Here is a 24,567-nt window from a genome sequence, read left to right as displayed (position 1 = left end):
TTAGGAGTTCTTCCAGTCTTTGTAGATTCTACCAAGTTTATCGTATTTTAGATTTCCCTCAGGATTTTGAGCAATATGTTAAAATCACATGGTACTGACAACTGTATTGAGACATGTGGGATCACATAAGAAACACAAGCTTTTCAACAGTGATTCTTTCTTTGTAACTATCTTGCTATCTATTGAATTTTGATGCACTTAAAAGGTACAGTATTCATATATTATTAGTCAAAGAATCATGTGATACTAGGTTGGTTGATTAGTGTTTTTATCTTTTAGCAATCTATTTTAGATCCATTACCATGATTGTAGGTAAAGGTACTTCTATCACAGAAGTACTTGGCTGCAGGGAGTCTCATAAAAGTCATGAAATGAAGTTAGCTTGACAGGATCTGTTTTGCATAAACCCATTCTGACTGGCATATTGTCCTTCTAATATTTTACTGGGAATTTTATCGGATTGACAAAATTCAGCACCTAAGCCATCTCACAGAACTTTTAAAGTTGTGGTAAAACCCCAGCTCTTCACTTCCAGATCCTTCTCACTATTTCAAGACTTAGTGAAAAACAAAGCTTTGACTTTTTATCCAACCACTTAAAAACTCCTGAGTGCAAGTTATCTTGAATTGGCTGCTCTAAGTATTAGTCTAAAATCATGGTTGTTTACTGTGGAGAGGATATCCTTATTAAATGAGCTGAAAACTATTTTTCTCCTACTTCCCCTCAAGAAAGCAGGCCCAAAGTATTTACTGATTAGTTCACTTTTTCTGCTTCAGTACGTATCAGTATACAGAAGTCAGACTCCCAGCTCTGTCATGCCAAGGAAATACTATTCATTACTTCCATTTTCCCTTCAGCTCCTTTGTAATTTCTCTCATAATTCTCTCATATTACTGCCCATAAGAGTTCACAAACTCAGTATGTTGTCCTTCAGTTCTGTTCTGTTTCTCAAAATCACATCTGTTCTGCTGTCCAGCAAAAAAAAAAAAAAAAAGTCTTAGGTCAATCAGCAACATGTCACAGACCTTTTTCTTATACTAATTACCATTGGTGATAAGCTTATCTTGCACGTTTTTTAGTATAGTTTCCTTATAAAGCTAGGTTTATGCAATCATGCTATTTGTTAGTCCTCTCCACACAACAACTTCAAAACCACTAGCCTATTTCAGTAACCCTGACAAGGGAGAGAGGGGTCTGGGAGATCATCAGTTTGTACACACTTCATGACAACTGGCTGCTATGTCTGGGAGACATCATATCATCACTGGTAGAAATAAGTTCTTATGCCAGAGCTCTTTAGTTGAGTTTTTAAAGGGATCAGATTGAGAACCTCTCAAAAGAATAAAGGGAAGAAGTGGGAGTAATGAAGTGAGACCAAGCACAAAGCAGTCTGCTGTGGAAGGAAAGGTGTCCCTTTGTCCCTCTGTTCTGCTTGTCTCTCCCCCAGGTAAGAGAGGAACAAGATACCTGGATGCCCTTCCTCATGTATTCTCCACTCTTTTACCCACATTGGCTATAAAGTGGAGGTTCCTACACAGAGCTCTGTGCTCCTTCCCCTTCCACTGGTATGCATGCAAGTAAATGAATATATCCCAAATGCCATGACTCAGTTTCCTTCTGCATTACCATTTCCTCTCCTAGGCTTTTCCCTCTCTTTCTTTTTACTGACTCACTCAGACGTTGAAGGTGAAGAAGGGAGGAACTGGACACTGGGCCCCTTGATATGACGTATGTAGGCATACACTTGCCATACCAGATCTCACTCCACACACCTTCAGATCTGCAGGGGGATGAGTAAGGAAAAAAACAAAGTTCAGGGATGTTCACTGACTGCTCCAGCTGCTTACCCCCTCTCCTGCTAGTCTCCTATCCTGCTCCCACTCTGATGAATCTAAGGTGGCTGCATTAGAAGTGGCTTTGGCTGGACACATTTGACCCTGAGATTTATAAACAAAGAGCACTGTCTTTGCCATTCTGTGGCCAGTGACTGCTGCTCTGTGCGTGAGCCTAAACCAGTTATCACTTGAGTTGTTTATTGCAAAACTGCCAGACCAAAAATACATGGGGAGGACTTCAGCTGTCAGCTGGGGTTATTACGGTGAAGGAGTTTGTGGCACATGGTACTCTCAGTAGTTAAAGGAAAGTGGTGCTGGGGGGAAGGTACAGGAGTGTACTATCAACACGTAGAAGACCTGGGGTCCTCTGGCAGAACAGGACTAAAGGAACTGATCTAACCTGTCTCAAAAAGGCAACCACTCCAGGCTTTAGATCCTAAGCACAGGATCACAGGATAATTCAGGTTGGAAGGCACCTCTTGAAGTCCAAACTCCAGCTCAAAGCAGAGTCAGCAATAAGGTTAGACCAGGTTACTCAGGACTTGACCCAATCTGGTCTTGAGAACCTCAAAGAATGGACACTGCACAGCCTCTCTGGGAATCCTCTCCCAATGCTTGACACTCCTCACGGTCAGAAAGTTCCTTCCCATATGCAGTGTAAGCATCTCTAGTTTCTCTTCCTCCACACTTCAAAAGTACTATTAGTTTTTAATTTCTTGGAATATTTTTCCACCATTTTATGTCACTTCATGAAACATGTTTGCTGCAGGCTTCTGTGCAAAGACATGAGAGAAATCAGAGACACCACTGGAAAAAGCAGAGCAATCTTGAGCTTAATAGCCTTGAGCTTTCTATTAATTTAAATCCATTCATGGAATTAAGAGAGATCTTGTCACACTAGTCAGAACAGTCAGTATTAGATGTCTAAGCTGTGGTCAAAGGTACAATTGCAATGCATTCAGACATATATGCAGGTCTGAAATCTTAAATTTTGCTAATTTAGTTACTGACAGTAATCAAGCTGATCTTTGCATTTAGTTGGCGCTCAAATATCTACAAGTTCCCAGCTGGATTTTGCAGCCTTAACCATCCAGCAACCTCAGTGAAAACCTCCTTTAAATTCACTGGAATCAAGTGCCAGCTACGATGAGAGTCACTGGGCAGCTCTCTGGGAACTATGACGGGGTAATTATCACCAATATACAGACCTGACTTGTAGCTATTATCAGAGGCAGAAGCCAGCTGCAGTGCTCATTGTGTAATTGTATCATGAAATGTAACACAAAGCACATGTGTGACACTGTGGTGTGAGTGGGTGCACCTGTGGAGAGGGTGATTTAGTATCAGTTTAGCCTTTTAAGATCACTTTTCAGCTTTTTTCATGCCCTAGGAAATCCTAATCTCATCATTGCCATTGTGATTTCTGGTGTCCTCTATAAAACTGAAAGATGTTATATGACTCCATTTCAATTTTATGCATACAGAGCTGCTCTGTTATGACCCTCTCAATTACTTTTCCCCAGGGAGAAATAACCAGAAAACTTGTATTTAGGAAAGAAAATGTAAAGTTGCACATCACTAAACATGTGCAAACTATGACATCTAACTAGATCATAGTAAAACATCCCTGCGGGAGATGGAGAAATCATGTGGCTTGCTTAAAACTGGAATGGAAAAAGGCCCGGAGCAAGCTCAGGGCACAATCCTGCACTGGCCCTTGTGTGGTGAATAAACTAAATGTGACTGATTACAAGCTTTCTATCACTAATTAAAACCTCCCAAATTCTGAGTTCAAAATCTGGTACATGAAAATTCCAAGCTAAAACCAATACAAGTGTACTACCCTTCTATCTCTCAGACCTACCTGGTCTTGGAAAAGTAATAGAGAGCCTGTATATTGAACTAATTCTGCAAAAATCTAACCAGATACACTACACAGCAAGAACACAGAGCTCTACTCATGCTAGGGTGTTAGTTTCCAACCACATCCTAAGGCACCTACCACTTAAAAGCACTGATTTCCCAAAATAGGTCTGAAGAATCCTCTCAATAACTCCAGGAAGGCTGGAGTGAAAAACCTGGGCTGCCAAATAAGAATTGTTCTGAATAAACTCCTTATGTGGGGAAGTCCAAGTAAAACTCAAGGATCCCACCTTCGCCCAGTCCAACCTCTAGGACTCAAAACAGATGAAGCCCCTGCTGAAGCAAAAGTGTCAAAGTTTCACGTGAAGTGAAACAGTGCAGCAGGCACTATTACTACATTCATATCTGACTCCCATAGAGATTAGAATCACATCTGTGCAATACGTCTTACCACCACCTCCGTAACACGAGGTCAAGGAGAGTTCCTCAGTCAGCTGTATAAATAGGTCCCTAATGTCCACTGTGCTCTCACCATCTAGAATGAGCATATACTGCATAAACCAAAAGTCACTATGCTATGGGAAGTCCAATATCTGTACCATTAAGGTCTATATTTAAGGAGTGAAACTTGCAGGCAAAGTGAATTTTCAATTACCATTATCCCATCATCATTTTAATGCATAGATGCTTTTATATTTTCATCTATGCCCACATATCCGTATGACATTTATAAATATATATATATATTCACATATGTATATATATGAGAATGATACTTGCAACAGCTTAGTTATACAAGGCTTTTTTGTAACAGATTCCTTTTTTGTAACAGATTCCTGGTCACAGATCATAAAAATGCTGCCATGCATAGGAGTAAATACCTGTGTGGTTAAGTATAACAGCTTAACCACACTTTGGAGTGGAGAGTGCATGTTACTAGATGCATGTTTGTCCTTTATTTGAACAATGTTGTGGGGAGAGGGACCAAGAATTAACACTGCTAGTTCAGACACACACTGATCAAATGGGTATAGATAATGTGGCAGTTAACAGGATAATAATGCCCTTGGCAGTGCGTATGTGTGGAGAATATGGGAAAGGCAGGAGATGGAAGCAATATGTGTTTTGATATGCTATAAAGACACAGATCCAGCTGAGCACGAAGAGTCTTAAGGGAAATACTGCAATGATCTTTGCCACATGGACATTACAGAAGACATAAGAGATTTCTTTAGGTCATGAGGACATTTGAGACTGGTAAGAGACATAGGATAGATGTGGGAATTAAATCCCAAAGTAGAAACTGGAGTCTGTTGTTTAAAGTTTGCTGCTGCAGGAGTAGATGGAAGTGCTCACAGAGGACTTTACCATTGAGCCAAGAAGTGTCACAGCACCAGGCTTTGACACAGTCCCTCAGATTTATTCTGGGGAGGTGGTTCAACTCCCTTGCCCTCGGAGGTTTCCTTTTCCCACAGACATCACAATGCCCGTGTGCGTTGTGGAAAGGCTTGAGAGAGAGAGATGTACTACCAAATGAGCTGTGTTTTTCTCTCAGAGATTGTTTTGGTGGCTTGAATGACACATCCCCATGTAACTGATGTCTGCACACGTGGTTTGCACAGAAAGAAATTTTCCTGTGGGGAGGAAAGTGTGCCACAGGATGCTGTTTTTACCTGTAGAGACCTGGGCTTAGGGATCAAGGGATCTCTTGGTATCCGCATGAGTGTAGGAGGGGAGAGCTAGGTTACATAGCCTGAAGGCTTGGGATCCTCTGCTAGAGAATGCGTGGCCCAGCGGAAAAATGCGATTCCTCCCACTGTGTCCCCTCGCAATGGCTCTGTAAAAGGGGATTCAGTTTTGTTTGCTGGTCTCCACTGAAGTCTACGCAGGGGGAAGGGGGAGAGAAGACGACGTGCAGATCATGCAACGCTACGTACCCTCGGATAACAATAAACCGCTACCGAGCAAAGGCGGCAGCCGCCGGCCGCCCGATCCCGCTCCGGGAGACACGCCCTGCACCCACCCCCTTCAACGGAGCCACCGCACTGACCCACATGTTCCGCGACCTTCCGACACGGGTGACCGGGCGAGACGTGTGTCCGTCCCCCCCCTCCAGCCCCGGGCATGCCCCGCTTCCCCCCGTCCCCGCTGGGGGGGCTCCGCGACACCCCCCGCCGCGGGGTAGCGGGGCAGGGGGCGGCGGGGAACGGCCGCGCACAGCTAATGGCGCTGGGCGGGCCCTGGGCAGCCGGGAGCGGGGCTGCGAGGGGCGACCCGACCGACACCCGCCGTGCCGGGGGCCGTCGTGCCAGTCGTTTATTCACCCGGGCGGCCCGAGCATCCCCCAGCGCCGTCCCCGCCAACGCCTTACCCACAGTGCGGGATCCGATGCAGCCCATCACTCCGGCGGGGCTCCGCGGAGAGGCGGCAGCCTCAGCAGCGGGGAGGGGGAGGAGGGAGGGAGGGAGCGGAGGAAGCTCGGGAAGGAGCCGGTCCCTTCAGCGGGAAACGCCGGGGTGGCCCAGCGGGGACCAGCGCGGGGTCATGGTCAGAGAGGAGCGCGGGGCGCCCCCGCCGCAGCAGGGGGGTCAGCCGGCGGGGCAGGCTGTCATCCGCCCCCCCCCGCCGCGCCTCCGCGCTTTGTTCCGCTCCCCTTGCGGCTCCGCCGCCGCCGCCGCCGCCGCGCTCACACACACCCCACACCCCCCCCTCCGCCCGCTCCCCCCTCGGCGGCTCCTCGACGGGGAGGCGGGCTGAGATGGGGTAAACAGCCCCGGCCCGGCAGCGCCGCCGCGATTGGCTGCCGGTCTCCGCCGCACCGGGAGGCCAGGCCGGGCTGGGCCGGGCCGCCCTCAGGGAGCGCGGGCCGGGGCCAGCCCGGTCGGGCGGGCAGGTGCGGGCGGCGCGGGGCCCCTCCCGCCCGCCGCGGAGCCCAGCGCAGCGCAGAGGGGCGGGGGCCGGCACAGGTGAGCGGCGGGCGGTGCCGCAGGCCGGGGGCGGGGGTACGAGCAGACGGGGACCGCGGGAGGCCGGAGGGGAGCGGGAGCGTCCCCGGAAGAAGAAGCAGCAGCAGCAGCAGCGAGGGCCGTGGCAGCGCTGGGGCCGGAGGCGGCGGGGGCTGGCGCGGTTTCCCGGTAACTACAGTTGCCGGCCCGACTCGATTACAGGCGGCTCCCTGGCGGCCGCTTCCCCGGGGCCGGGCCCGGCGCGATCTCGCTCTCGCTGCCGGCGAAGCTGGGGCGGACGGCCCGGCCCCCGCGCAGCGGCAGCCCCCGGGGAGAAGCGAAGGGGCCAGGCCCCGCCGCAGCCCTGCGCGGGCGGTTGCGGCCCGTGGAGTGGCCCCGGCGGCCCCTCTCTGATCTGCCCGCTCCCCCCGCCCCCCCGCCTCTGATCCCCGCCGGGGAGCCGGGGCTTGCTGCAGGGCTCCGGGAGCAGAGGGGCGGCCCTGCCCTCCGTCTCCCCGTCGCCTTGTAGAGCGGTGAAAGAAGCGAGCTCAAGCCTGTGGAAGGTCGTTGAGGCCTTTCCCGCGCCCTCCCCGCTGCCATGGCAGTGGGGAAGGATCTCTGCAGATGGAGAAGGTGCCCTGAGATCTGCTCCCTTCGCTTCCCAAATTCTTCCTCGCCTGATGGCAGCAGCAACAGGCAGCCTCCTCCTGGCCTGCTTCCCCAGCACCACGGGCTCTCCCCAGTCTGCTCCTTCCACCCTCCCTCTGAAATGCTCATGATTTCTCCCTATCCCTTCGTGCTTCCTTCACCCCAAAAGCTTCACTGATCTCGCCACCTTCCTTCCACCAGTCTGTAGTAACAGCAAATTGAATTTTGCTGATCCCAAATGAGCCATTTTGTTCTCATCCTTGGGCCTGGAAAATTCAGCTTTTGTCTGCATTGCTGAGAAGTCACTCAAGGCAGCTGAACAGCTCTGATTAACAGCAGTAATGGGAATAGGTAAGTTCATTCATTTTCCCATTCACAACTTAGAGTCAGCCTAAGGAAGGAAAAAAAGATTTAAAAAAAAAAAGACTTCACATAGAACATGTTTTGCCTGACCCTCTGAAACAGTAAGAACAATAAGCAGGAAGTCTGCTCACACAAAGTTAGTTTACAAAATTTATGTAGGAAGGACATGGGCAGAAAAAAAGATGACAATGTCTGAATATATGCAGCTATTGTATTTTTTTCCCCTTCTTCATGGTATTGAAGACTTACTAAGTATGGTGAACATGACACAGCTGCAGTGTAAGATACCATATTCTCCTCCTTGCCTGAGGCCAATGAGAGTATGCTCTGGTGCTATAACGCTTATCGCTGGGTACAGCACATTAGATCTCAGCTGAGGATGAAGTTTTTCCACAGCTAGAATTCTTCCCCTATTGCACTCCTCCTTCCACCTCCCCCACATATTTCCAAACCTATTGGTTTTCATCTAGTCTTTCTGAATGACTCACTAAAGATATTATTCCCAATGTATCTGTACTCTTGAAACCGACATTGTACAAATGCTGGGAAACCACAGATCTGGTGGAACTTTATGTTAATGAGAGGTGTTTTCAGCGGATCAATCTTGACTTCCAGGGCTAAATGCGAGGGAAGGGGAAACAAAAGCAAATTGGAATGGGGATATTAAGACACAAGGCCTGTCTCAGATAAATGTTTTGTAAGTTAGTGGCTGCCCAGCCAACTGTCATCCACAGTCTCCTGTAGACAGATTGATCAGGACAGCTGTCCTCAGGAGTTTCACTGCAAACCCCACCAAACAGCATTTGCAGCTCATCCTAGCCTCAGAAGATGTATTACTGACACAGCTGTGGGCAATTTCTTTTCCTCTGTTCAGAGAGATTCTGGTTTCATGTTAATCCCCTTCTCCCCCTCACTCACCCACCCAATCTAAATCTGTTCCTCTGTGAACCTCCTTTGTACACCGTGAGTGATCTCTGCTGTGGTTTCCTTTCCAGTGAAGATTTCAGGTAATTGACTCCTTTATTCCACCTGTGTGATGCTTTAGCTTGTCTCAAGCTGAAAGTCATACCCCAGGTCCTAGCAAGTGCACATTTGGCTTTCTTTTCATTAAGCTAAAATATCATTTACATCAGTCTGCTCTGACTTCTGCCTCAGGGTGTGATTCCACAGACAGGTGAGCAAGTCCTAGCACTTACCCCACCTGAAAAGCAGCTTTCCAGGTCTTGATGGGTTTGTCTTCTGCTGCTTTAGTGAGGTGGTAGTTTACGCAGGGATCTGGCAAGCACCAATGCTGCTGTGAGGCGAGCATCAGGCATGTACAGCAGAGGAGAATTGGAAAGGAGGAGGATTATACCCAAGTGTCCATTAATTCACTCCACAGAAGTATTGACCTGTCTCATGACTGTCTTGCATGTTGTGATGCCTCAAGTGCTCTCCTTTTTTTTTTATTTGGAGCCAATATCACTTAGCTGCTGGAAGCACTACCTGTTTTGACACCTACAGCCATGCTTTGTCTGCCATTTGTAACATAGTCAACTTCACCATCTTTTGGTTGGTAAATCATACATTTGCTCATTATGGACCTTGTACATAAATCTCCATATTTAAAGTAAATATCATTCTCATTAGAAGTTGTGAAGACATTGTTGGACTATCAGCTATCAGTTTTGACGCAGTTGCTTGGCTCTTCCATACAGTAGGTTCCATGCAAATAGGGAGCTCATCATCAGTGAACAGTTTCTAGTTTTTAATAAGCCAATACCTACCTTTTACTTCCTAAATTCAGTTAAAATATGTTCATTATACAGTAGCATAAGAAAACTAGCTATTTTACATTCTGAAGAAATATGATTTCATGAGAATTACCATGTAGGAGGGAAGTGACAGGACTGAATCTTGGAACAAGGGACTAAAACAGAGCATAAATCTAGCTGTCCCCCACAGTTTCTGTCCTTGCTCTACCTGAGCAACATGATTCTCACTGCTGCTGCAAGGAACAGGAGGTAAATGACAAAACAGAAATTGTTTCGTTTTCTTTGAAACACACTTTCTGACAGGCGCTGAATATTTTCTCTAAGCATTGCGGGTATTTTCTTAATATAATTTCATGTAGGAAATTGTGTACAAAATACATTTTGTAAGTGCTGGTTTAAATGCTGGTCTGAAGGATTTTTGTAAATGTAAGTTTCCATACAGGGTGAGGAGATGGAGACATTTAACTATCTAGAGAGAGAAACACGCATAGATTCTTTACATAGCTGGGTATCTCAGAAGGAAGGAGCAGTAAGAAACAGCCACTTGCAACTTCTTAAATTATTTGTATGATGGGTGAAATTATGTGCCCCTCTGTTTATTGTAGAGCCGTAGACCTCCCCCTCCACAGACCATGTTCTGAGAGGCACGCTGGGCAAGAAAGAAGGAAGAGCGTGGCTGTGTTCGAGCTGTCACGGGCTGTAGGTCACTGCCGTTAGAAACTCCTGTTTGCAGAGCAGAGCTTCCAGGCTGCCCAAACTAGGTCAAGGATGCTGCTGGTGGAAGGGCAGCATAAAGCTCCCTTGACCTTTTTCTTCCCCCACTCCTGCACCTTTGCCAATAATGCAGCAGACATATTGACTAAGATGCTATAATCAACTCACTAAGCACATGCTCCTAGGTGAGTATTACCTGGTTTGGGGATTGAATGCCAAGGTGAGTTGGGAACAGACAAGGATCCACGCCTCCAGCGGTCTCTTCACCCCACCCCCTGCACACAGGCAGAGTGGTCACTCTAGGTCTGAGCAGGAAAACATACTTCCAGTAAAGCTAAAGATAAGGACTTTGTGCCTGGTAGAGGGGCTGGTAACGGCACAAAGCAAAGCAATTTCAGAACAAGCTCTGATTTTTAGCAGCTTGTTCCAAATCCACATTGAGGCAACTCCATTGTAACCCTGAAGACACACTTATGCTGTAATTATTAACTGTTTGCTTTTTAAGACATGTCTGTTCAGCATTGTTTATCTTTTCTGTAAGCCATTGGTGAATCTATTGACGTTATTTTTCTAGAGCTCTATATATAGCTCTATATAAATATAAAATATAAATATAGCTCCTATAGCTCTATATAAATATAAAGATCTTATATATCTGGAACAGCTTCTTCCTAAGAAACACTGCTTATAAAATACAGAGCTATTGTCACTGTCATACCTGCTGAGTAAATTTATTCTTTTCATCAATTAATTATCAGGGATGCAGATTATATCACAGTAGGTAACGTGCTCCTATCATCTCCCTTAGCTGCCATTTAAACCAGTTAAAATGAAAAAAACTACCAATATAAATCTTGCCACCTAATGTTCCACTTTCAAGTAAACATTGCCAACACCCAAATAATTTAAAATGTCTTCTGTTTGTCATTCACCCTAACATTAGTTCCTGTCCTCAGAGGTCTCATTGGCAACCATGTCTATCCTCCCATGAAAAGGCTCTGAAAAATGTTCACCACCTTCTTCTCTGATCCTTTTTAAAATCCTTATTTAAAATCCTGTGGCCTGACTAACTACTATCACAGAAAGATGTGGAGAAACTTCCTACATGCTTCTTGCAAGATGTGTCTTCAGCTGTGGAAAATACACTGAGTCCTATTAAGTTCATGAGTAGGAGATGTTTACAAAAATAGTATCTGTATCAGATCTACAGAGGCAGGAATCATCCTCTGGGGATGTATGATTCTCTGTTGGCCTCCTGCCACTGGCAGTATGGATTCCCCAGTAAATGCTGCTTCTGGCAGAGATCTCTGTAATTGCTTCATAGAAGTAATGGAGTTGATGCCACGAGATTTAATTCTACATCAAGCCATATTAGCTACTGATAGGATTTTCATGTGGACTGAAAAGGAAATGAGAGAGCAAAATGACTCATACAGTTCTTTTTTGTTCAGAGCTACTTTGGTGCAGGAGACAAACAGAAAGGCTTTTTATGAGGTTCAAAGTGTGAAAAAAGTAGTGCCAATGTAGTTCAGATCCTGAAAGTGGTGTAACTTATCTGACTTAAGTAGAAGGCTGGGTCCTTTCATGCTGGGAAAATATTTGAGGCTGTGTGAATCAACTGAAGATTAGAAAGGAAAATAGGTAGAGGTATAGACGTAGGCTATGTTTGCATTATATGTTGTGATATAAGCTCATGCTTACCTACGCTCACGTCCGAGCAAATGTCACCTTGTTCTGCCTGCACCCAGAGGTCATAAAAAACTTTGAAAGCATATTAGTTCAGTGCTGAGACAGAACTAATCAATCCACACCCTCAATAGTGTATTTATCAAAAAATCCTCTTGGGTATTTTGTCCCATATTGCTGAAGAGAGTAATGGTGAGCACCAAAACATTATTTTTCCCCTTCCCCTGCATGGTGAGTTCTCAATTTAGCCTATGCTGCCAAAGTAGAGGCACGCGCTTTGGATATCCTGGCATCATCTATTGGAAACTTACCATTGACAGTGTGTCCCAAATTAAGGACAGTCTCAGTCAGAGGAATGAAATACTTTGATGTTAGCCAGGTACCTTAAAAACACACTCATTTCAGTGCAGGTTGAATTTAAAAAAAAAATACATTTCTGAAACAAATTTTAAGAATTTCTACAGTGGAGAGGTATGTCACCCAAGCACATAAAGAGCAGGCAAGCAGTGGGCTACCTGTAATCTAACAACAGACAGTACACCCATACCTGCTTTGCTGCAAGATCCCTGTTGTATGACCTCACTTATTTGGCAGTATTCTATTAAAATACAATCACCTTTCTTTATAAGACGTAGGTTTGGCGTATTGGTACACACACAAATTCACCATTCTTTTCTCACCTTATCTTGATATTTTCCTTCCACTAGTTTTTCTTAAGGATTTGTAGCTTCACAGTTTTTCAGAACAACCTTGCTGTTTTGTAGATTTTTAGCAAGTGGGATGTTCTCTCATTATCTTCATCTATGGTTGATTTTTATCCAGAGTCATGCAGAAGTGTCATGTTCTGTTCTATATATATTAAGTAAGTTCTCATCTTTCATACAGTTCCCATTTCTAGACTTTACAGAAGACATAGAAAAGGAATTTACCATCTGGAGCTGTGGTAGTGTGGCTGGCTCGTTCTGTTAGCATTTCACCAATGCCTTTGTAGCACACTGACCTACTGCATGTGATCATGCATCACCTTCTATTTGAGCATGGAGAACCGTCACTCTCTGGAACTGCAGCTCAGTATCAAAGAATTAGCGAGTCTAGCCTGCTTCATCTGTCACAAACTTCACCCACTCAGCAGCACCATTCTGGCAAGTATCTTTCATAAATCTATTCTGCATCCTCGCATGTCTGAACCAGCTAAATGCCTGCTCACATGGAATGAGACTGGAAGTAGGCTGGGTCATGCTCTGAAATTCCAGTTTCTTCTGCCATGGGCCAGGGCTTTTCCAGTGGCACATGAAATGGGAAGATGAGTGAGTTCACAGATAAGGGACTCTTTCCCACGCCCCTCCCTGTCAGGAAGGGTTCAGCAGATGCTAACAAATAAGGAGGAAAGAAGAAAGGAGATTCCAGGAATGTGAGAGAAATGGAACTTGGTGAATCTCTGACAGTCACGCTGAGAGTGCGCAGGTTCCTCACCATCAGGTAGGTAGTGCCGAGAGTGGAGGTCTGAGGAGATGGCTTTGGAGGGTCAAAAAGGGTATATGGTATGCACTAGGAAAACAGACACCACCAATGACATAAATGTGAGGTGTATATTAGGGTGCAGACATCTCTGATGCAGTCTGAGTCTTATTTTGCCTTTTTAAAAACGTTTACTTCATTCTCTACTGAATGTCTCGTTTCCATACAGCAGATACTTCTTCTAAATGTCAGTTGAACCTATATTAGTGGTGTTGCTCAAACTGCATTTTAAAAAATAATCTGCAAGCAGTTAATGTGCTTTTTAAATTCCCAGTGTTATGTAAAAAGGCACAATATTTTTAGCCTTACAAAATATCAGTTGTCATCTCCTCACTCTCTCCCTTTGATATATTGGAGATGGGGGACTAGAAGCTCAGAGAAACTCTAGATACTAACTCTTTCAAAAATAAGTGTTTTTTTCTGCAATGTGGTTTTGGAGTTACACAGATCTTAATAAAGATGTGAAAATACCCAAAACCTTAACATTGAATCTGAACCAAGAAAGTAGTTCTTACTTAAAAAGCTTGTGATTCTGTCCTCACCGCCAAATTCTTATGTCTGGAATAATGATAGCATAATGTATCCAGAAGCAAAATAACAACTTAAACTGTTCACTCATGCACTGACAGAATGCCCCTCATATTTAAAAAATCTTCAGAAGGTACCCTCTGCCATATAACACAGAACACACAGCTGCTGTGAGTAGGCTCTGGCAAATAAACATTGACTCAAATTATTTTTGGAATGGAGTCAGGCCTGCTGCTGTTTCTGGAGATGTGAATACATCTACCTGCTCTGCTATGCTGCTGCACTCTATAAGGAATATGGTGGGATCCAGAATGCTTGCCTCTGTGCTTGTCTGGAGGTGACCTTTCCTTTCCCATTTGTGTTTACAAGTCTTCTGAGGTCAGACGTTTTCACCTGCTGGCAACCTCATTAATAGGCACTATTGGGCCTTGCTTCTTTCTGTGTTCACTACTGAAATTTAAGGAACAGGATCTCAGAAAAGGCTGCCTTGCTACCATTTCTTCTTATTGACTTGCAGCCCTTGACATCCTGATGCTCAGGTGCATGCAGAAGCCTCAGGTGCTTCTGGCTAGAAGGCATCCCCTACCAGAAGCAGGCCAGGAAAGAAAAGGATCCTGTCCTCAAACTCACTGATCCTTAAAAGAAATCCCCTGACTTCCTGGGTTTTGTGGCATCAATGCAATTCAAGAGATGGCCACTAGAAACTCCTGGAATAATAATTTTTATTGTTGCACTACACAGCATATGGAGGCATATATATCAGTACTGGGCTAAGTCAAAAGCAACAAAAGTTCAGGAAAGTACAGGAAAGACAATAGCCATCAGTCTGGGCAGCATTATGTCCAGCAACTGGTAACCCTGTCACTTCCCAGACATATGATGGAGTGCCTTGGAACCGAGCAGCCGTGGGGTGAGAACGCCTGCTGACCACGACTGAGGAGGGCCTTGTGTGACATTGCTGTGCTTTTGTGCTGGCAGACGGTCATGCTGGTTTTAACTAAACCTGGTTGAGTTTGTGTCTGACCATCAACCACAGCTAGGTACCCCTGCCATGAATCACTAGTGTTTATAATGCCTGCAAGTACTTTTTCACAGAATTGTTTGGGTTGGAAGGGACCTTTAAATGTCACCCAGTCCAACACCCACCTGCCATGTGCAGGGACATCTTTTGCTAGATCAGGTTGCTCAGAGCCCTGTCCAACCTGAAGGGCAGTGGTTTGTCCTTGCCCAGCATCTTTAGTCTTCAGCCAACCCTGTTCTGTCCATGTTTTTGACAGAAAAGCAATTTTAAATGGAAACAAGACATGCACTGGTTCAATATGTGGGGTCTTTTCACAGTGTAATACTATAATCAGCCATCACAATGTTTCAAAAAGTTGCCTACTTCTCACATTCTCGTGTAGTAGGCCCATTCTTACATAGTAAGGCCCTGAAACATAAGGTGCAGTTAATACAAGAGCATGTCTTCTGCATTTAGGGGGATCTTAGCTCTTCTATGCTCTCACAGGAGGCTGCTCTCCTTTCTGTCTCCCCAAAGTTGGTTTTAATCTGCAGTAGGTAAGAGAACATTTATCATACTTTCATATTTACTACTTCTTCCTCAGTTTACTGCTGGTCAGAGTAGTTTACTACTCCCAGTCAGCTGGGAGAAAAAATTGAAACAGCTGTAGATGAGAAAAGTTCTGGTCTCATGGTCCCTCAAATCACATAAATAATTGCTATGTTTAGGAGAGTGGAATTCTTCAGGCAACAACTATGTAACTTGAAAATCCATTTCTTGCTTGGAGATGCAGGAATTTGGAGAACAACAGTTTTCGAATCAAAAGCAAACACAAATGGAGACTCTAGGACTCTAGTATAATCTGGTAAGAGAGCAAAGCAGATAGGATGCAGCATACTGTAGGCTTCTCATCAGTATGGGCTGAAAGACAAAAGAAATTCTGAGTCTAACGAGAGTCATTCCAGCCTCAAAACCAAGCCAAGAGCCTGAGAATATGGAATATGGAAGAGTCAAAAAGAGTCTACAATTTAGCATCCCTCTAATCTTGACCACAAGCTAAGGTCATTAAGTTGAATTTAGTCTTTTGGCACCGAAGGGCTGATATCTGTCTGCAGTGACATCATGGAAGCAAAGGGTCAGGAGGTTTTTTACCAAGTACATAGGAGACATGGTCATCATATTGACCTTCACCAAGGCAACTGGAGAATGCCTTGGTTGGAGAAAATGTATCTCCAGAAATGTACATCCACAGCTGAGCAATGCTATGTCTTGAGCCCTCGCCCAAGCATCTACTACTGACAGGCAGGGATGGTTCACAGTTAAGAGAGGAAAAGTGGTAGTCAGTTGATCCAGAAATTAGGCTATGCCTCTGTCATCCCAGCACACCTCTGGAGAACCCAATCTGAAAATTGTCAATGCTTCATAATACGAGATGGAACACATTTTGAGGACCTCTCCTGAGTTTTGAACAATAGCAGTGGCTACTGATCTCTCAGTATCACTTAGACTAGCTATAAAGCACTTGCAGTGGTGGCCTGTAACTGCTACCACCCTATCCTCCACAGCCAGTGGCTGTCCTGCAGTGCTTGATCACTTTGCTAGGTATGGAATGAACTTTGCACAAATCTTCAGTAAGGCCTGTCACACCCTTGTATTCTCAACCGACTGAAAATCATACTCTGCTTGAAGATGAGCTTTCTCCCATAAGTTGTCACTTGTCACAGACTCCTAGCTGCCACTGAAAAGACAGTGGCTCCACTGCAAGGACCTGCATTAGCCCTGACAATTAACTAGCAAACATACTAGCAGCCACATGTACTAAATCTGGGAACTGCAGAAAACTTCATATAGCTCCGCACCTCTTGCTTTTGGAAAGCAAGGGCTTGAGGGGCTGCACCTCTTAAAGCTGTACTCAGATTGTGGTTTACTGTGCAGTTTGTAGATAACATTTGGCCTGATATTTTTTGCAAGCAGACTATTGGACCGTATGCCTATATTGTCTATTTGGTTTGTCTGTTACTTTGTTTCAGGGCCTTGGTTCCTTGATCATCTACGCTGTGTACAAACTAGGTTTTGCCAGGACTCCAGTCTGGAGTTAACCAATTATTTGGTTTCGTGAGGCCCAAAAGAGAGGGTAGTTTGCTTCAGGGTCTACACCCTACAGATAATGCAAGTGTGGACTACACCAGGCTTCATTCTTCCTGACCAGAACAATCTTAGGTATTCCTAATGTACTCACAAGTCCAATGTGCCCTGACATATGCATCTCATCTTTGTAGGCACACTCCAAAATAGATAATGAGCAGCCTCCAAGGCCTATCCCTGCTTATTTGGCTATCATCTCACTTATGCAAGAGAATAATAGCACTGGGATAGAAGGGGACCACATGGGGACGGGAGTGACCAGGATCCTATCCCAGGTTAATGTTACTGAGACTGTAGCTCAGCATCTCTGTCCCTCCAGTACTGAGCAGCTGCACCAGATGCTTCTCTGGGAAGCCACCACAGAACTTCTGTTATATGACATAGGAGGAGTCTCAGTATGAGACCAAGGGAGTTGAGAACCTGCTTTTGCCTCTCAGCTTTGTCACAGGGAGGACATGGGTGAAGAACCCTTTTCCAAGGACACGACACCCTCCCCCCAACAGATACACACACTAAAATTATCCCTGGAACTTTTGGTCAAAATCTCCCAGGATGAAACAAGGTGTGGACCCAGCTCTGTGGAGTTCATACATCGATCTGATTACACTCGTTTGCAGGAAGGAGCGTGGCTTGTTTGTGCCATGCTTACAAGACTACATAACGAAGTGAAGAAAGGAGACTTGTACCACAAGAGCATGGCACTCCGGTGGCAAGAGGCTTGCACCACACACAGGAACTCTTTAATTAGCAGGCTGACAGGTCTGTTTCTTTGACAGTCAGTTCTGACAAGCAGTATTTGCCAGAGAACAGCCAAGTACGTCACTGTCACCGCTTGTCTTGCTGGTGGCAAGGGGTGGGGCATACGGTTGAGGAAATGGCAAGGGTATTCTTGGAATGTGGAAATGGCTGATTTCCAAGCAGAATGGGCTCTGGTGGCCATCCACACTCAGCTGCATACACAGGCATGCTCCAGTCACCCAGCAGTGCTTCAGCTGCATCCCACTGCCTTCTCCAGGCCTTGGCTGACTGCTCACTGGTTTCCAGAGATGCAGAACAGTTCATACTCCACCTGGGAAAAGAGATACCTGCTGGGACAGCCTGCTTGCTTCCCTCATCCCTCAGGCACAGAGCCCAGCAGAAGCAGTGAACAGAAGGTGTGGGAGAGCGGTGTGAGGGGAAGGAAGCCTGCCAGAGAACAAGCCCCAGGAGCCATAGAGCTGCAGGCATGCCGCCCTGCCGAGAAGCGGACAGAGGCAGCAGCTCAGCAGGAAATCTGGCTGGCAGGAGACAAGGAAACAGCAGTGGTAATTCATCTGGGAGCTGCACCTCCTGCCCAGGAGCCTCTGCCATGGCTCTGTCTAGGAAAGACTTGCCAGCCCTGCTGAAATGGAGCTTCTTCCCTGTACAGACACCACCCCAGACCCCTGGCTGCCTGGTGACTCTGATGGCCTGTCATGTGCTGGCATGACCAAGGTCACACCACAGAGATCACAGAATCATCTAGGTTGGAAAAGACCTTGAAGATCCTCCAGTCCAACCATTAACCTCACACTGACCGTTCTCAACTCCACCAGATCCCTCAGCGCTGGGTCAACCTGACTCTTAAACCCCTCCAGGGATGGGGACTCCACCACTGCCCTAAATACTTTCCTCCCCCTTATTTGTATGTGACCAATTTGCCTCACTAAAAAGTGTTTCCTGGTACAGCAAAGGTTTGGGATTTTTTGTTTACAGCTTATGGCTTATTCTAGTGTTTTAGGCAGGGTAATCTAATTGTACGTGTACGGCCAGAATGGCCTTTTGAAGTACGTACATATGTGTGTGCGTGCCATACAATACTTTCATAGTGAGATTTGAAAACGTGCAGTGACACTTTTCAGAGATCATGGAGGCTCTGTGGCTGCTAAACAGCTCCCATTCTTGGGGAGGGACACTTCCAAAGTGTGCTTTGCACTGCAGACTCAGTTTTGAAGGGAAACAGCAGAGATACTAGTTATTTGTCCTGGGTAGCTGGTTGTTCAGGGACTTCTCCAGAATTCATGACCTTTGCAGCTAGCATTCCTGACTGTGTGCCAGTTTCACAGATGCAGGAGGATGACGAGGCTCATCAGGACTGGAGGCTCTGCCATCCCCAGTGCATCTCTGTGTGTTTGGCACCCAGCTGTTGACACGCATCCCACAGCAGGGCTGAGGCACTCCAACTTGAAACTGCTGTTCAGCCAGGAGAAAGGCAGCTCCGCATGCATCACGGCCTCCACAGAGAGTGGGAGCAACAGCCATGGGAGGTGCCAGCTTATGCCAGATGTAGCCCTTCACATGGCGGACACGCAGTATGAGGGAGGGAGGAGCACACCCAGAGAGGGCTGAGCTGTGGGAGCACAACAGATCCCAAGAGAGCTCTTACCAGGATGCATTACACCCATTGGTCTGTACGGATGCAGACAGTTTGCCACAGGTGGCTCTGCCCTGGACAGTGTGAGCCTAACCTCTTCTGTACCTCTCGGCCCGAGGACCAAAGCGGGCCAATTATATATTCCCAACTCTTCCAGTAGGCCCAGACATAGCATTTAATACAGCACAGGGAAAACTTACAAGGTACAAGCTTAGCATTAATCACTGAAGTGTGGTTAGGCTAAACAGAAGTTATAGGACTAAAGAAGTATTAGAGATGCAACACAGATAAGAGAACTTTTCATTGGTTAGGAAAAACATGGACTCCGACGTCATCACTAACTATTAACTCACGCTGAGATAAAATAACACTAATTGATCTGTTGATATGGATGGAGATTACACAGATGCAGATGTTTTACATTATTAACACAACTAAAGCACGCTGTCCAGCATCTAGATTGCTTTCCTCTGACCTTAAACCTATTGTAACACAAAGATTCCCATCTGCAGCTACCTGAACCCTCCTGAATCTAGGTAAGACTTTCTGCCTGACAAGTTTAATTCCCTGATAGTGTTCTTGTAAATAATACTTCCTTTTGCATTTAAGGACTTATTTTTTCTTCTCTTATGTCTATTTTTTTTCATTTTATAGGCATCTAATCACTGCTAGCATACTCATCTCAGTGCAGTACATGAATTTGCCACATCACTTCTGCATGGCATGATTCTTTATTTACTCACTGCATTACATGGCTGAATTACCAGTGAAGATTCTTTATGTCTGTCTCCATGAAAACTTAGTCTCTCTAAGGTGGGTTCCTTGAACTCTAAGAATTTCTAAGCTTTGATTTGACAGCCAGTACTGGGGCTTGCTTCCTGTCACTCATCTCAAAGAAGCATCCAGCTAGAACTGCATATTCTAAATCCCTCCAACCTCTGCTTTGTAGTGGGCTGTCATTTCACCCGTGGTGCAGAGTAGCATTCACACCACAATATACTCCAAAACACCAGATCACTTTTTTCATGGCATGGAACAGCCAAAGTGATTTACGCAGAGGACTGCTGCTAATTCCAGAAACAACAAGGTCTGGCAGAACAAGCTGAGTACACCTGCTGATCCATCTCTGTACCCAGACAGCTAAATGCCTATTGAGGACTAATACTTTGCTTCAACTAAGGAGACTGACTACAGCTGTGTACATCTCGAGGCACTAATTTCAGTCTGCAGCAGAAAAATATCTACTCTTCCGAAGAATTGCGTGAAGGAAGGTTGCTAGCATAAGGAGATTCTTACTTTCTTTCTAGAGGAATCAGAACTTACATAGGGAAGTTAGTTCATCTTCATCTCTGATTACAAAAGCACAAACTTTAAATCCACTATATGGCAAGCATGAAATCAGATTAAAGTTTCCCTCTGTGTATTATGATGTATTCCACTTTGAGAATTCTAGCTTTCACATGTCCAACCTGCTAAACGCTTCTCTGTTTCATATTTGTTTCCTCGTAGTGAGGAGATAGTACAAAAGGTCTAAGAGGGTGTGCTTTTCTTGTTCTTATTCCCACTTCACTTGATCTGCCTTCATCACCACATCGGTGAGACAATCAAACATGCAAGCTTCTGGATTTATGGGGATGTGACCAGAAAGTATGAGAGCGCAGATTTTTTTCATATTCTCTCAGCACTTTTTTAATCTCAGTCTGAGACATTCTTTGTTTTCTCTGTAGTCGGGGCTAGTCCAGGGAACAGTGACAGAGTACTCTGAGGTCACGCTGATTGTGTAAGGTGTGCTGTGATGTTCCAGCATTTGGTTAGCTCTGCACTGACTACCTGACCAAGAAAGAAAAAGAATGTCTGCACTAGAAAAGTGACAGTGTTAGAAGACCCAGCACAGAGATACCTTCCTTATCCTGTATAATTACTTTGTGCATTACTCGTGGGAGGTAACGGGGCTGATGCCATGCCAACAAAAGTGTCAGTAACTTCAGAATTATTTAGCACCCATACAAGAGCTATAGATCCCTAAGCAATTCCCAGCCATAGATCAATGGTTGCAGCTATGAAAGGAGATGCTCCGTGCTACACATTGCTATGGGTGACATCTTCATATGGTATGTAAAACACCCCACAGAGGGCCCAATTTTTCCAAATGTATTAGCTGGTTAAATAAAAGATTTTACCTCTTTTTACAAACCTTGCCTGTAAAATTAAAGATTTGTTTACAGTGGATTTCCTAAGCCTTGATGAACCTCTTTGCATAGCTCTCCAATATGAAGATTTTGCAGTGGTGTACAGTGGGAGTCTAACTGGTGAGGTTTGTGGTTTAACTCACCCACCTGTGAGTAAATACCAGTACTGAAAGGTACCTATGTTGATAGATAAGTTTTAGGAGCAGACAAGCCCCAGATCTCCCAAGCATTACCAAATACAGTAACTCCAGGGAAGTTGCAATAGTAGGGGTATTAACCCCAATATGAAGGCCCAATTCCAAAGTACAGCAAAGCACAGGAATTGTCTTTATTGGTATCCCTCCTCCGTAAGAGGCTTAGGAGCAAGAAGAAAAGACTGGGGTTGAAAATTCCACGCTCTGCTGTGCTGTGTTAGGCAGTCCCTGCTCTAGAGCAGGACTGAACCCCCAGCCCCAACTGAGATAAAAATAAACCCGATGGGCAGCACAGGCAATCCAGCAAAGCAATTCAAGCAGCTACTGTTTGACATAGAACGGTTCAATGTTTGCCTTGCAGCCGGTACAAGAACAAGTCGCTTTTCTACACGGTGGAGTCATCTGACATTTGCTTTAATTTCTGGACGACTCAGGCGGGGCGGGGGGGGGACGAGTCAGATGCTCTCGCAGCTGGATCGTGCGGGGAAGAGGCCAGTGGGGACCCTGACTCACCAGAGCTGCTGAATTTCTTCCTAAAATCCAGCTCAGCGACTGGCCGGGCTGGGGGGCAGCACTGGAGTTAGGGAAGACGGGAGCAGCAGGGCCCTGCTCTGGCGCGGGAGGCGGGGACCGCGCTGCGAGGCGGCGGGAGGAGAGCCCCCACAAACATTTCTTCATTGTGACCGCTGGTAGCCAGAGAAATACCACCCCACCCCACCCCACCCCCCGCCGCTCCTTGCCGGTAAAGCCGGAGGGGGCGCGGAGAAGCTGCCAGCGCGGGGCTCCCGGCGGGGCGCGCCGCGCCGTCCCCCCTTACCTCATCGCCACATTCCCCAGCGAGTGAGCTCAGCTGTTCGCGCAGCCTCTCTCCTTTTATGGTCAAACAACTTTGCCTGGGCGAGGCTTTTTTCGCGAGTTGGTAGGCAGCGCTTGGGCTCAGCAGCTCCCCCACCTTTCATTCCTGCTGCCTTTCTCGGTAGGACAGGCCGAGCCCCAGCCCCGCCGTCAGCAGCCCCGGCGGGGAGTGGGGGGGGGCATTTCCCGCTCCCCCGGCCCCAGAGGTGAGTCTCTGCTCTACGGTTTAACGAAAAAGCTTTTGTCTGCGGCCCTGGGGCTGGCGTTGGGCGAGCACCGCGGCGTCGGGGGTGCCGCTCCCGCCGGGAGGGGCTCCTCCTCTCCTACAAGGTCTCTCGGGCGATTTGGGCTCGATTGACGGTCGTAGCTCGTTGGGGTGTTTGGTTTGGGTTTTTGTTTTGTTTTGTTTTGTTTTTCTTCCCTTCGCGTGTGCGGGGGTCTGGTGAGTTTTCTTCCCTCTCGGTGAAATGGAGGCAGCCAAGCGCTCCCGTGTAGCTCCAGCGGTGGGGAAGAGGGAGGGGGTGTTGCTGGGTTTGCTCGGGACAAGCTGCCTTTTGTGTGCGTAGGGATGAGTGAGACACCTATGGAGCCTTTTTCCAGATGTGCTTGAGAGAGAGGAATCTGGAGCTCTTTGTGCATGAAATTTCTTTAATTTACGAGTTTCTGTCTCTCTGGGCGCGCCCTGAGGAAGTGAAGACACAACTGCTTGTAAAGTCGTAGAACTTCCTAAAGTTTTAAATATGTTTGCATATAATTTTGGTGGTTTTCTTAGTTATTTTTTTTTTTCTTCCCCTCCCCCTGCACAGGAAGGAGGCAAACCCAGCATATGTGTGAGAAGTTTGTAGGTCTGAATGCCTCCGTCCCCCAGCCCGGTTGTTTTAAGGCTCTACCTTCCAGCTTGCATAGCTGATAGGACTTTGCTCTCTGAAGCTTTTAAACTTTGGGCCAGGCTGGGAGAACTTTCTGGAAATAGACTGTATGAGAGGATGAAAATAAGCATAACTCCTAAATCTGTTTAATCTGTTCACCTCATATTCTGTACTTTTTGCTTCTGACTCCTCTCAGTTGGGAGGAAGTTGGCAAATTGGGGAAGTACAGATGTGGCGTGTCACTCCGCTGTGCTGGCTAGCTTTTAGGGGGGCTGGAGCCAAACTGCTTTCCACTAGCAAAGGTGAAAAATAACACTTGGCGCTCTGCTTCCTCAGGTTCCTCCTCGTTTTGCTACCCCAGGAAAGGAGATGAGGTTTTGAAAGTCGTGGCTTGGGGTCAAAGAACTGAAAGTTGGGTGCATAAGAGGTGGCAGACCCACCAAGGGACCTTCTGGGAGGTGACTGTGCTGCTGAGAGAGGTGTCACTTGGTTCTGTCCTCCTACTTCTTGCTCTCTGTTAGACAGAAACAGTGTATGAGGCAACTGAGTATCCTGACTGTCTCCTTTGGGGACAGGTTTCTTCATAGCTCCACTTGAGTCATCTTAAATGCTGTTACAGCATGCAGAAAAATCTCTCCCCTCGGGGTAAATGTGAGGACGAGAAGGATTTGAGATTAGGGCTGCTGGTGTGACACTCCCTCTCCAATAGCTTTTACAAACAGCGCCGCAGGACCTCACATTAGCTGTGTGGTTTCGGTAAGGCTTAGATGGCACTGGCAACACTGCTGGGCTGGGGGGTGACTCTCTGCAAGTTTGGTCGGCGTGGGGGTGGACCGATAAACAGAAGTGAGGACGAGCAGGGGCAGCTGCTGGATGGAGACAGCCCCGAACAGAAAGGGCCTTAAGCGTGACATCACATACTGGGAAGTGGGCTGCTTTGGGTTAAGGAGGATAACAGCTGCTGGTAGCACAGCCAGCGCTTTTTTTGTGAAGCAAATGATGTCCCAAGACTGTCTCTGTGTTGAGATGGGTCATGATCAGAAGTGATGTGGTCGCTGTGGTGTTCTGC

General features: G+C 46.4%; 2 protein-coding genes across 10 annotated transcripts in view; one reads left to right on the top strand and one right to left on the bottom strand.

Annotated features, from left to right (window-relative positions):
• FAM131B (family with sequence similarity 131 member B) overlaps positions 1-22,610 on the bottom strand; it is a 59,208-nt gene extending 36,598 nt beyond the window's left edge. For 4 of the 5 annotated variants that reach the window (XR_012626982.1, XR_012626981.1, XM_074855239.1 and 1 more), the window contains exon 1: positions 6,070-6,373. Coding sequence is in view for 2 of the 5 variants with exons in the window: in XM_074855239.1 (XP_074711340.1) it covers positions 6,070-6,097 (28 nt within the window). In the remaining 3 variants the exon portion in view is untranslated. Of the gene's footprint in view, positions 1-6,069; positions 6,374-22,591 lie in introns of those variants that run through there. The other variant, XM_074855246.1, reaches the window with a different exon arrangement.
• ZYX (zyxin) overlaps positions 6,581-24,567 on the top strand; it is a 28,050-nt gene continuing 10,063 nt past the window's right edge. The window contains exon 1 of one of the 5 annotated variants that reach the window (XM_074855140.1): positions 6,581-6,664. Coding sequence is in view for 1 of the 5 variants with exons in the window: in XM_074855119.1 (XP_074711220.1) it covers positions 7,633-7,642 (10 nt within the window). In the remaining 4 variants the exon portion in view is untranslated. Of the gene's footprint in view, positions 6,665-7,145; positions 7,277-7,314; positions 7,643-19,716; positions 20,205-22,680; positions 22,836-24,567 lie in introns of those variants that run through there. The other 4 variants (XM_074855158.1, XM_074855119.1, XM_074855129.1 and 1 more) reach the window with 4 other exon arrangements.

The sequence above is a fragment of the Strix uralensis genome, chromosome 2 (assembly GCF_047716275.1).
Source record: "Strix uralensis isolate ZFMK-TIS-50842 chromosome 2, bStrUra1, whole genome shotgun sequence".
Classification (NCBI taxonomy): domain Eukaryota; kingdom Metazoa; phylum Chordata; class Aves; order Strigiformes; family Strigidae; genus Strix; species Strix uralensis.
This window is presented reverse-complemented; position numbering and strand designations above follow the sequence as displayed.